We start from the raw sequence: 13,942 nt of genomic DNA on the forward strand, positions 1-13,942 counted from the left end.
AAGAACATTAGTCAGTCCACTCAAAAAATGACCAAATGCCTTTCTTGACTGCAAATATTAGGAACTGGGCTACTAATATGACAGTATTAGCCTCAGACAGTTCTTATATTCCACATAAAATTATTCATTTACTCATCATGTAATTAACTTCACCTATGACAGCATCCAATCCAGATAAAATTCCTACTTAAAATCTCTCACAAATCATTCAACACAAAGCCACATGTCATGTGTCCTTTGTAACAACTTCCTACTGATGTTTACAAGGCTGCTCAGTTTTCGCTGTTGCAATAAATCAGTAAATGCAACTTTACTTAGCAATAGCAGGATTTCAGTGACCACCAAAAGTACTAGATTTTTATAAACTACTAATGGAAACACCATTGATTTCACATTCAGAAAATAGTAAAGAAACTAGAGTCAGAAGACTATCTAGTATACACTTTAGACACAGTTTTTTTTTTAATTTAAATTTTATTTTTAATTTATTTTTACACTCCATATTCCATTCCCCGCCCCCCTCATTCACCCTCCGGCTGCTACACATCCCACACCTCCTCCCCAGCCCACCCCGTCTCCATGTGGATGCCCCCACCCCCACCCCACCTGACCTCTAAACTCCCTGGGGCCTCCACTCTCTTGAGGATTAGATGCATCATTTCTAAATGAATGCAGACCCAGAAGTCCTCTACTGTATGTGTGTTGGGGGCCTCATATCAGCTGGTGTATGCTGTCTGTTTGGTGGTCCAGTGTTTGAAAGATCTCAGGGGTCCAGATTGAGACTGCTGGTCCTACAGAATCACCCTTCTCCTCAGCTTCTTTCAGCCTTCCCTAATTCAACAATAGGGGTTGGCTGTTTCTGTCCATTGGTTGGGTACAAATATCTGCATCTGACTCTTTCAGCTGCTTGTTGGGTCTTTCAAAGGGCAGTCATGTAGATCCCTTTTTGTGAGTGCTCCATAGCCTCAGTCAGGCCTTGGGACCTCCCCTTAAGCTGGATCCCACTTTGGGCCTGTAGCTGGACCTTCTTTTCCTCAGGCTCCTTTCCATTTCTATCCCTGTAATTCTTTCAGACAGGAACAATTATGGGTCAGAGGTGTGACTGTGGAATGGCAACCCCATCCTTCACTTGATGTCCTGTCTTCCTGCTGGAGGGGGGCTCTGTAAGTTCCCTTTTCCTACTGTCAGGCATTTCATCTAAGGTCCTTTGAGTCCTGGAAGTCTCTCACCTCCCAGGTCTCTGGTGAATTCTGGGGGGTCCCCCAGCCTCTTGGGTGAGGGAATAGGACTGAAGCCCTGAGGGCCAGAAGAAAGAATGTAAACAGGCAACCTGAGGAAATAGATATAGTTTTAAGGAGAAAGCAAACAATTTAGGGGGTGTGCATTTGTACTAGGTGTTGAGGTACCTGATAGAGATAGAAATGACTGTTAATGGTCCCAAGATATTAGGATTTTGTATATTTTTTTATTTTTTGAGACAAGCTTTCATGTACTCCAGTATGACCTTGAAATCCCTATGTACAGTAGCCAATGGTGGCTTTGTAGTCCTCATCTTCTTGCCTCTGCCTCCCAAATGCTAGAATTACAGTCAGACCCCACTATGCTCAGTTTAATATTTTGTATACTTTCTGCTTTCATTCACTTTGTCCCCACTGAGAAATATGGCTTAGGCTTCTTTTAAACAACAGCAATCATTATTATAGCATCTAGGATTTAAAATGCTAAGCACAAATGGGAAAAATACTTATGACAATTAGCAAGAGACAGTTTTAACTTTATATTCCACCATTTGGAACATTTGTCTTTCTGTTTGTTTGTTTGCTTGCTTGCTTGTTTGCAGCACTGGGGATTGAACCTGGGGCCTCGTGCATGCTAGACAAGGCTGTACCATTGAACTCCAACCTCAGAGCCCAGGACTTCTGTTTCAGCTATTTAAAAAAATGTAGGAGGATCAGATTTCATCTTCCTATTCTGAAATCTAAAATCCTAAATTAATCTTTCCTTGATTTATTCACTATATGACACAGAAACAGAGCAATGTATTAAGTGCATAGATTTTGAGTCAAGCAAAACTACAGTGTATAACAAATATTTCTGTTTACCAGGTAGGGAAACTTGAAGGTGTGAAAAAAAAATCTCTCCTGTCAGGTTTCTTCACCTTTTAAGACAGAAAATTGCCTTTCTCATAAGGTTGCTGCAAGCTTACATTGGATAATGCATGCAAATCACTTATCACAGTGTTAGTTCACAGAAGCGATGCCTGTTCAATATAATCATAAGAGACAAGCAGCCGAGTGCTTCCTCTGGGCCAAGTAATGGATTTGTGCAAACCAAGATGTGTGTTTCTACAGGACCCTATGTGTCCGAAGAATATCTGTTTACTTTTCTTCTGTTACCTATTCTTCAATCCTTCCACCTGTCCTTCCCACCTCATTCACTCCATGTGTTTCCTTTATGCTTCGAAGGACAATGCAGGATCCATTCTCCTATTCCCTTAGTCACTAGGTGAACTGTGGGAATGTAGCTTTAATTTGTGTTGTTTGTTCATTGCTGCAGTAGCCTCAGCCCACAAACAGACTGACCTCAATATGAGCGAATATCCTCACCGGCTTCTCAATTCCCAAGGACTTTTTTCTTGAAAGGGAATTAACAAGGAGACCATGGTTGCTGTAGCAACAAACTTCCAACCTCTGCTCAACGCTACGGAATGAGCACATACCTATTAATACGTTCAATAGCCTGGGGAATTAAGTTACTCAATGCAGATTTTCTTTCAAGTGCAAAAACAGCTTACCTGGCTGGAGGAGCCAGCCTTTGGCGGCACTGCGGTTAGAGGCTAGTAATAGGAGAGGCTGGTGTTTGTACAACCTGTTGGCAAAAGTGAAAGCCAGTGTGCCCCTAGAGCTGGCGGCAGCTGAGGGGAGTGCACTGGTGAGGAATCATGGGAGCTGCGCGCAGGAAGCCTTTGCAGAACAGGCAGGTGGGCTCTCTTTTCCTTCTCTGGTGTGTGTCTGTGGGAGGCGCGGCCACAATCCGCTATTCGGTGGCGGAGGAGATGGAGAGCGGTTCGTTTGTGGCTAATGTGGCTAAGGACCTAGGGCTAGAGGTGGGGAAGCTGGCAGAGCGTGGGGCGCGTCTAGTTGCCGAGGGTAACAGGTTGCATTTCCGGCTCCACCGCAAGACTGGAGATTTGTTCGTCAAAGAGAAACTAGATCGCGAGGCACTTTGTGGCAAATCTGACCCGTGTGTGCTGCATTTTGAAATTATTCTGGCCGAGCCGCTGCAGTCCTTCCGGGTGGAAGTCAGAGTATTTGATATCAACGACAATGCACCAGTTTTTCTAAACAAAGAGCCTCTTTTAAAGATTCCAGAGAGCACCCCCTTGGGCTCACGCTTTCCACTGCAGAGTGCCCAGGATTTGGACGTGGGACTCAACGGTCTCCAAAACTACACCCTGAGTGCAAACACCTATTTCCACCTGCACACACGCTTCCGAAGCCACGGTCCTAAATATGCAGAACTTGTGCTGGATAATCCCCTGGATAGAGAGGCGCAGCCTGAAGTCAACTTGACCATTACAGCTGTGGATGGTGGGTCCCCTCCCAAGTCTGGCACCGCCAACATTCGAGTGGTTGTCCTGGACGTCAATGACCACGTGCCCCAGTTCTCTCGCTTGGTGTACCGTGCTCAGGTGCCAGAGAACAGCGACAATGGCTCTTTGGTGGTGGTGGTGACTGCCACAGACCTGGATGAGGGCACCAACAAGCAGATAACTTATTCTTTAGCTGAAAATCCAGAAGCAGTTCTACGGACATTTCTTGTTGATCCACAAACCGGAGAAGTTCGACTCCGTGGGCCCCTAGATTTTGAAATGATAGAAACATACGACATTGACATTCAAGCTACAGATGGAGGGGGTCTTTCTGCCCACAGCAAAGTCTTGGTGGAAGTGGTGGATGTTAACGACAATCCTCCGGAAGTGACAATCTCCTCGGTGTCCAGCCCTCTTCCTGAGGACTCTGCACTCCAGACTGTAGTTGCTCTCTTCACTATCCGAGACCGGGATGTGCGAGTTGGAGGAAAAATCACCTGTTTCCTCAAAGAAGATTTGCCTTTTGTAGTCAAACATACATTCCGGAATTCTTACTCGCTGGTCACTGACAGAAGCTTGGATAGAGAGGATGTCTCCAGCTATAATATCACCCTTGTCGCCATGGATACTGGACCACCCAATCTGTCCACAGAGACTGTGATTGAAGTGGTAATAGCTGATGTAAATGACAATTCTCCAGTCTTCCAGGAGGATTCCTACGTCTTGACTGTTCGTGAAAACAACAGTCCTGCAGTTTTTATTGGCAAAGTCCACGCCGAGGATCTAGATTTGGGTGAAAATGCCCAAGTAACATACTCCCTGCTGCCTCCAAAGAGTGGTGATCTGTCAGTCTTTGCTTACATCTCCATAAACTCAGATAATGGAAAGCTCTATGCACTAAGAACCATGGATTATGAGGCCATTCAAGACTTTCAGTTTGTAGTAAAGGCAACTGATGGTGGTTTTCTGTCGTTGAGTAGCGAAGTTACTGTCAGAGTGGTGGTCCTGGACGACAATGACAATCGTCCAATGATCTTGTACCCACTGCAGAATGGCACTTTGCCCTGCAATGACCTAGTACCAAGGTCTGCAGAGGCAGGATACCTGGTGACCAAAGTAGTAGCTGTTGATGGTGACTCTGGGCAGAATTCTTGGCTTTCATACCATCTTCTTAAAGCCACAGACCTTGGGTTATTTTCTGTTCAAAGACAAAATGGGGAAATACGTACACTGAGGCAGATATCTGAGAGAGACCCCATGATGCAGAAACTGGTCATTCTTGTTCAGGATCATGGCCAACCAGCTCTCTCCACTACGGCCTCACTTAACATCCTGCTGGTAGATGGCTTTTCAGAGCCATACTTGCAGTTCCAGGATCCATCCAAGCATTCTAGAAAGGTAAATCCAACCACAAAATATTTGGTCATTTCTCTGTCTGTGCTTTCTTTTCTTTTTCTCTTGTCTGTCACTGTGATCTTTATTATACACCTCTACCAGAAGATTAAACACAGAGACAAATTCACAATTCAAGAGCACTTCTATGATGACTGTAATTTCCCTAACAACTTGGTTCAAGGAAGAGGCAATGGTTCCTTATCTCAGCCTTGTCCATATGATATGTGCTCAGCCACGGGAACTGGGAATAGTGAGTTCCGTTTTCTTAAGCGATTTATGCCCAATTTCCCATTCCCCCATGCCACTGGAGAGGTGAAAACAGAGGATGACTCCAGTTTGCCTCCAGGTTCTAATAAAAATCGGTCTCGGGGTTCAGCGGGCCATGACCGGATAGGAGATGAGTATATGTAATTCTGGCTAACATCTCTCATGAGAAGAGAAACAGGATGTTATAGTCCATCTTCAAAGAGTCATCCTTATGGAAACAGTAGACTGCAATTTTGATGGAAACAGCAGTACCTAGTTTGATGGAAATAGGAAACTCAGACTGAGGCTTAATATAAGACAAGTATCCTGATCCCTAGATTATATATGCATCTGGAGTTCTTTTAAAGAAATGTTACTGTGTGTAAATTCTGCTTTCCCCTCTCTTGTGTGCTAAGCAAAAAATGAACAGTCCACCTTTTATTTTTTATGTTGCCCATGGCCATGGCCTGAGAAGTATTTAGTTCCATATATAGAAAGAGCTGTTTATTTTACCTTTAAGCCATTTCCCAGTAGAAAGTTTTTTCATGCATAGGGAAGAGCACTGACTCTCAGCTCTGATTAAAAATTGAGATTGCCTGAGAGTGGTGGTGAATTCCTCTAATCCCAGCACTCAGGAGGTAGAATCAGGTGGATCTCTGTGAAGTCCAGGCTAGCCAGAAATGCATAGTGAAACCCCTGTTTCCAAAAAAAAAAAAGGCAGACAGAGATACAGTTTATTATTCAGAAAATTTTATGTTTTGTATCTTACAAATGGAATCATCTCTGAATCAACTTGCATGCCATCATTTATAATCACAAAAATGCTCAGTAAAAGTGGTGATTATTATTTATGGTGGCAGATGGAGATTAAAATATGAGGAGGATTTAATTTATTTTTTAAATGTAAGAGCAGATATAGAGCTTGAGTTCAGTAAAGATATTTTCCAGAATTGTTAAATAGAGCTTCTTAAGATTTATTTGGGGTCTTAGGCAGGTCTCAACTCTCTCTCACATATAGATGTCCTTGCCTTATCAAACAGTAGTTAGTGAAAATAGTGAATTGAGGATGTCATAGGATATAAATAGAATATTTTTGCTATAATTAACTAGCTATAGAATACTTAATTTAAATCACTTTGTGCTAAATGGTGTAGAAGTTTTATACTTTTAAACAATTTAGTGATTTGTAGAAAAACTATAAAATAAGGCACCAAATAAAGAAGTTCATTAATATCAGTTAGATAGCCTTAAGAGATGCACTCTCACGTAATACTTGATTTGGTGGCAAGCCCCTCCTTTCTGAGTGTCCCAAGTTATCACTAGAGCATTGTAAATGTAAGAAAAGGTCTATTTAAGTGAATCATGAATAAAATGAATTGGAGTGGGGAAACAAATTAGGTTACTTTAAAAATAATTCTTAATCCTCACAAGCTTTTCTAGGTGGTCTTATTCTAAAGTTAAAGAAAAAAGCTGACTCTGACAGATTATTGCAGTTTGTGGATGCCAATAAAACCACTAACTCTATCTGTGAAGTCAGTTTGCTTTAATGAGGCTGTAACAGTGAGTCCTTTCCTTTTAACAAATGTGTCTCAGTTTAGATTCACGGAAGTCCTGATTCCTTTTATACAAGAGGCACAACATTTGTGTTTGTTTGTTTGCTTGTTTGTTTTTGAGGCAGAATTTCTCTGTCTTGGTTGTCTTAGCTTTGGCTGTTCTGGAACTTGCTCTGTAGGCCAGGTAGGCCTCTAAATCAGAAATCTACATGCCTCAGTCTTAGTGCTGGAATTAAAGGTGTGTGACATCACACCTGGCTGAGGCACAATGTTTGTATTTGGAATTGTAAGAGTAGAGGAGTAGTTCTCAAAAATACTTCTTAATATACCATATCCTATTTACTGATAGATTCTTTTCTGACTGATACCTTGTGATACCATCTGGATGCTATGTGGTGGCCAGGAATATACTAAACCTTAATGGTACATTTTAAATGCTTTGAGTTGAGCTGTTGTAACTTATGAGGACCTTCAATATATTATTTACTATTTTGAGAATAGATGAAGTAAATATATGAATAATATAAATAAATATAATGAATTTTTATTAATACTAAATACTTTCCATGAATTGAGTTATAATACTGTTTATTTGAAGTACATATCATTCTTGCACAAATAAAAAGATTCTTCATCTATAAATCTACCTTTATAATGGAAGCTTTGAGTCACAGAGGAAAATATAACACAGGATCCCAGTTGCATTTAGTTGTTATGTGTCCTTTGTCCCTAATATGTGTGGTGTCCCAGTGTCCCATGGCTTTGGTATTTTGAAGGGTTCCACTTAGGAAGAAACCTCTGCATTTGAGACTGTTTTTATTTTTCATGATTAGATTGAGGTTATACATTAATTGAGAAGAAAACCACAGAAATGATGCTGCTCACTCTCCAGAGCATCGGGGTATCAGTAAGCACATGACGTAGATGTCATAACACTACTGTAAGGATACAAAGTGTAAAATCTACTACATTTGTCGCTAAGCAGTGTGCACAGTTCAGTGGTGTCAAGGTGATGTTGATCTTTATTGTAAGCCAAGTGTCTCCATTTAAAGCATCGTTTCATTTGTAACTAATACTTAGTGAAGGATACTTTGAAATTATACACATGTCAAGCTTCAGCCTCAATTAACTTTAGTATCCTGTGCTGTATATTTACAGAGACAATATCATGGTATTGCAAATTACTTTTTATTTCACCAATTCTTTTTGTTCTTGATAAGAAATACTTGTTACTTCTACATACTTATTTTGTTATGGATATTTACTTTAATAAATTATAACCCAGTAACATCACTATCTTTTTTTGTTTAACAAACTGGTTTAGGGTAGTATTTAACAATGGAATTACACAGAACATATTTTTGACTAAAATTATTATTTTACTCCTATATATTAGATTCTTTTAATCAAGCATTAATTTCCTTCATCTTGTAAAAGTTTATTTGTGAGTATTTTAACTATAAAAGAAATACATTAACCTTATTTAAAGTTTTAATTATATGTATAAAATAGATATTAAGCATAAAACTTAAAATTTATTATGTATATGCATCTATATATCTATAAGCTATATAATAGATTTATATGCTAAAATGAAATATACATATATAAACGGAATTGGTTCATATAGTTTTATGTAATGCTCTTAAAATTAAATGAATAATAAATAAATGACTTCCTTATGTCGGTGTGGTTTTTGTTTTTTCTGTAAGGATGAATTTTGTCTCCCTTCTAGACATAGAACCACTACATATAATTCCCCATATAAATATCTCCTGTAAAACTTAATTATCTTCAAAGCATGTGACAAATTTGCATATTCTTTAATCAAAAGTTTAACTTAATTTTCCAGTTCATATACTGCTTTCTGAAAATACTACATTAGTATTAGTTATGTTGAAAAATTGAAATATGTTAAGAAGTGACAAAACAAAACATTCCTCTATCAAGATACTGAGATAAATATATGCTTAGAAAAGAGAATTGTGATCTTCCTTCTGGCCCACAACTCAGTCTGGGGCAGAGCTGGCATTCCAGCCCTCTCCCACAGTCAGAGATAACTTGACTCCCAGGAGGTCCATCACAACCAGTCTCACAGGTGAGACAACCCCTACCTCAATACTTGGGCTAAATGGGGCCCCCATGCCTATCTGCCCTGCCCTGTCAGAGACACATCTTCCTTCTGGTCCATAACTGCAGCCAGAAGGAGACAAGGTGCTCCAACTCACCCATTCCATGCTCACACACCCCGATGCCACACCCCCTATGCCCACAGCCAGAGACAGCCTGAATCCCATGAGGTCCGTCATGATCATGCTCACAGAGTCAGCCTGACTCAGGGAGTTCTATCATAACCAGTCTCACAAGAGGGACAGGATCCAGTCAGAGACAGTGAAGCCAGTTAACACCTAAGATAAACAGATGGCAAGAAGCCAGTGCAAGAATATAACCAACAGAAACCAACAACACCACTTGGTACCATCAGAACCCAGTTCTTTCACCACAGAAAACCCAGGATACCCTAACAAACCTCAAAAACAATATTACAACTGAAATCTCATCTCATGAAGATGATAGAGAACCTCAAGGAAAATGTAAATAACTCCCTTAAAGAAATATAGGAAAAAACAATCAGACAGGTAAAGGAATTGAACAAAATCAGCCAGTATCTAAAAATGGAAATAGAAACAATAAAGAAATCACAAAGGGAGACAATCCTGGAGATAGAAAACCTAGGAAAAAAATCAGGAGTCATAGATACAAGCATCACCAACAGAATACAAGAGATAAAAGAGAGAATATCAGACATAAAAGAGACTATAGAAGATATCAACACAGCTGAAGAAAATACAAAGTGCAAAAGCTCCTAACACAAAATCCACAGGAAATTCAGGACACAATGAGAAAACCAAACCTAAGAGTAATAGGTAGAAAACAGAGTAAAGATTTCCAATACAGATGGCCAGAAAACATCTTCAACAAAATCATAGAAGAAAACTTCCCTAACCTAAAGAAAGAGATGGCCATAAACAAACAAGAAGCCTACAGAACACCAAATAGATAGGACCATAAAAGAAATTCCCCCATCAAATAATAATCAAAACACTAAATAAACAGAACAAAGAAAGGATATTCAAAGCAGTAAGGGAAAATGACCAAGTAACAAATAAAGGCAGACCTATTAGAATTATACCAGACTTCTCAACAGAAACTCTAAAAGCTAGAAGAGATTGGACAAATGTCCTTCAGACAGACCCAAAGAACAGAAATTCCAGTCCAGGTATTATAACCAGCAAAATTCTCAATCACTAAAGACAGAGAACCAAGATATCCCATGGAAAAACCAAATTTAAACAATGTCTTTCCATTAGTCCAGCCATACAAAGCATAAAAGAAGGACAATACAAAGAGGGAAAAACTACACTCAAGAAAAACCAAGAAATTAATCATCTCACAACAAACCCAAAAAAGGAGAACCACACAAATATAATACCACAACTAACAACAAAAGTAACAGGAAACAGCAATCATTGGTTTTTAATGTCTCTCAATATCAATGAACTCAATTGTCCAATTAAAAGACATAGGCTAACAGACTGGATCTATAAACAGGGTCCAGCATTTTTTTGTATACAGGAAACACACATCAGTAACAAAGGCAGACAGACTAAAAGGCTGGAAAAAAGTTTCCGAGCAAATACTCCCAAGAAACAAGCTGGAGTAAACATTCTAATATCCAATAAAATAGACTTTCAACCATAAGTTATCAAAAACGATAGGGAAGGATACTACATACTCATCAAAAGAAAAATCCACCAGAATGAACTCTCAATCCTGAACATCTATGCCCCAAATGCAAGGACTCTCATATTTGTAAAAGAAACATAACTAAAGCTCAAAGCATACACTGAACCTCACACAATAATAGTGGGAAACTTCAACATCCCACTCTTACCAATGGACAGACCATGGAAACAGAAACCAAACAGAGACAAAGTGAAACAAACAGAAGTTATGAACCAAATTAATTTAACAAATATCTACAGAAAATTTCACCCTAAAACAAAAAAAAAATGTATGTTCTTCTCAGCACCACATAGCATAGTACCTTCTCCAAAATTGACCACATAATCTGACACAAAAGAAGCCTAAACAGAAACAAAAAAATTGAAATAATCCATGCATTCTGTAAGATCAGCAGCGACTAACAACAAAACAACAGAAAGCCCTCATACTCATGGAAACTGGATACCTCTCTACTCAACGATAATGTGGTTGGAGAAGAAATGAAGAAATAAATTAAAGACTTTTTAGAATTTAACTAAAAGGGGAAAATGCCATACCTGAATTTATGATACAAATGAAAGCAGTGCTAAGAGGAAAATTCATAGAATGGAGTAGCTTCATGAAGAAATTGGAGAGATCCTAAACTAGCAACTTAACAGCACATCTGAAAGCTCTAGAACAGAAAGAAGCAAACACACTCAAGGGGAGTAAAGAGCAGGAAATAACCAAAATCAGAGTTGAATCAACCAAATATAAACAAAGAAAATATAGAAGAAAACCAATAGAACTAGGAGCTGGTTCTTTGAGATAATCAACAAGATAGAAAAACCCTTAGCCAAAGTAACTAGAGGGCACAAAGGCAGAATAGAAATTAACAAAATCAGAAATGAAAAGAGAGTCATAACAACAGAAACTGAGGAAATTAAAAAAATAATCAGATTCAATTACAAAAGCCTATATCCAACAAAACTGGAAAATCTAGATGAAATGGATGACTTTCTGACCAGATAGCAGGTACCAAAGTTAAATCAGGCTCAGATAAATTATCTAAACAGCCCCATAGCATCTAATGAAGTAGAAGCAGTCATTAATAGTCTCCTAACCAAAAGAAGCCAGGGACAGATGGTTTTAGTAAAGAATTCTATCAGATCTTCAAAGAAGACCTAATATCAATACTTCTGAAACTACTTCACAAAATAGAAACAGAAGGAATACTACCAAATTGATTCTATGAAGTCACAGTTACTCTGATATCTAAATCACACAAAGATCCAACAAAGAAAGATCAGTTTCCCTTATGAATATTGATGCAAAAAATACTCAATAAAATTCTCACAAACCAAATCCAAGAACACATCAAAATGATCATTCAGCACGATCATGTAGGCTTCATTTTAAGAATACAGGAATGGTTCAATATATGGAAATCCATCAATGTAATGCATTATATAAACAAACTCAAAGAGAAAAACACATGATCATCCCATTAGATTTGAAAAAGCCTTTGACAAAAAAAATACATGATCTTTTCATGTTAAAGTCTTGGAACTATTAGGAATTCAATGTACATACCTAAACATAATAAAAGCAATATGCAGCAAATTAACAGCCAACATCAAATTAAATAGAGAGAATATTGGAGCAATCCTACTAAAATCAGGGAGAAGACAAGGATGCCCACTCTCTCCCTATTTGTTCAGTATACGACTAGAAGTTCTACCTTGAGCAGTTAGACAACAAAAGAATAGAAATTGGAAAGGTAGAAGTCAAGGTATCACTATATGCAGATGATATGATAGTATACATAAGCCATCCCAAAATTTCTACCAGAGAACTCCTACAGCTGATAAACAACTCCAGCAAAGTGGCTGGATATAAAATTAGCTCAAAGAAATCATTCACCATGATCAAGTAAGATTCATCCCAAGGATCCTGGGATGGTTCAATATATGAAAATCTATCAATGTAATTCACTATATAAACAAACTCGAAGAATAAAAACCACATGATCATTTCATTACATGCTGAAAAAACATTTAACAAAAATTCAACATTTCTTCATGTTAAAAGTCTTGGAAAGATCCAAGGCCCATACCTAAACATAGTAAAAAGCAATATGCAATGAACCAGTAGTCAACATCAAACCAAATGGAGAGAAACTTGAAGCAATCCCACTTAAATCAGGGACTAGACAAGGCTACCCACTCTCTCCATATCTATTCAATATAGTACTTGAAGTTCTAGCTAGAGCAATTAAACAACAAAAGGAGGTCAAGAGGATACAAATTGGAAAGGAAGGAATCAAAATATCACTATTTGTAGATGATATGATAATATATTTAAGTGACCCACAAAATTCCACCAGAGAACTCCTACAGCTGATAAACAACTTCAGCAAAGTGGCTGTATATAAAAGTAACTCAACATTAATCAATACCATTTGTATTCTCAAAGGATAAACAGGCTAAGAAAGAAATTAGGGAAATGACACCCTTCAAAATAGTCACAAACAATATAAAATATCTTGGTGTGACTCTAACCAAGCAAGTGAAAGATACATATGACAATAACGTAAAGCCTCTGAAGAAAGAAGTTGAAGACCTCAGAATATGAAAAGATCTTCCATGATGATGGGTTGGAAGGATTAATACTGTAAAAATGGCCACCTTACCATGAACAATCTACAGATTCAATGCAATCCCCATCAAAATTCCAATTCAATTCTTCACAGAGTTAGAAAGGGCAATTTGCAAATTCATCTGGAATAACAAAAACCCAGGATAGTGAAAACTATTCTCAACAATAAAAGAACTTCTGGGGGAATCACCATCCCTGACCTCAAGCTGTACTACAGAGAAATGGTGGTAAAAACCGCATTGTATCAGTACAGTGACAGGAAGGTAGATCAGTAAAATAGAACTGAAGACCCAGAAATGAACCCACACATCTATGATCTTTGACAAAGGAGCTAAAACCATCCTGTGGAAAAAAGACAGCATTTCCAACAAATGGTGCTGGCTCAACTGGTGGTCAACATGTAGAAGAATGCAAATATATTTATTTTTCTCTCCTTGTACAAAGCTCAATTCCAAGTGGATCAGGACCTCCACATAAAACTAGGTGTGCTGAATCTAATAGAAGAGAAAGTGGGAAAGAGCCTTGAACAGATCAGCACAGGGTTGTTTGATCAAGGCAGTTTTAATTTGTAATATTTTTAAGTATTTACTGGCCATATATGTATCCATGGCAACTCTTAATTATATAATATATTTATAATATAAAATACCTTCCGGTAACTCTTATCTCGCAAGTGAAAGATCTGTATGACTAGACAATCTGAGTTTGTGGTATTTACCTTTATAATCATGTA

At 38.4% G+C, this 13,942-nt stretch overlaps 4 protein-coding genes across 4 annotated transcripts in view; all 4 read left to right on the top strand.

The window, feature by feature from the left end:
- Positions 1-13,942, top strand: part of Gm37013 (predicted gene, 37013) — an 889,226-nt gene that overhangs the window by 309,409 nt on the left and 565,875 nt on the right. The gene's annotated exons all lie outside the window — the stretch shown is intronic.
- Positions 1-13,942, top strand: part of Gm38666 (predicted gene, 38666) — an 874,243-nt gene that overhangs the window by 294,426 nt on the left and 565,875 nt on the right. The window lies entirely within an intron of this gene.
- Positions 1-13,942, top strand: part of Gm38667 (predicted gene, 38667) — an 868,072-nt gene that overhangs the window by 288,255 nt on the left and 565,875 nt on the right. The window lies entirely within an intron of this gene.
- Positions 2,942-5,398, top strand: Pcdhb1 (protocadherin beta 1). The gene has a single exon (NM_053126.1). The coding sequence runs from the start codon at positions 2,942-2,944 to the stop codon at positions 5,396-5,398; it is 2,457 nt and encodes an 818-aa protein (NP_444356.1).

This window comes from Mus musculus, chromosome 18, assembly GCF_000001635.26.
Source record: "Mus musculus strain C57BL/6J chromosome 18, GRCm38.p6 C57BL/6J".
Lineage (NCBI taxonomy): Eukaryota > Metazoa > Chordata > Mammalia > Rodentia > Muridae > Mus > Mus musculus.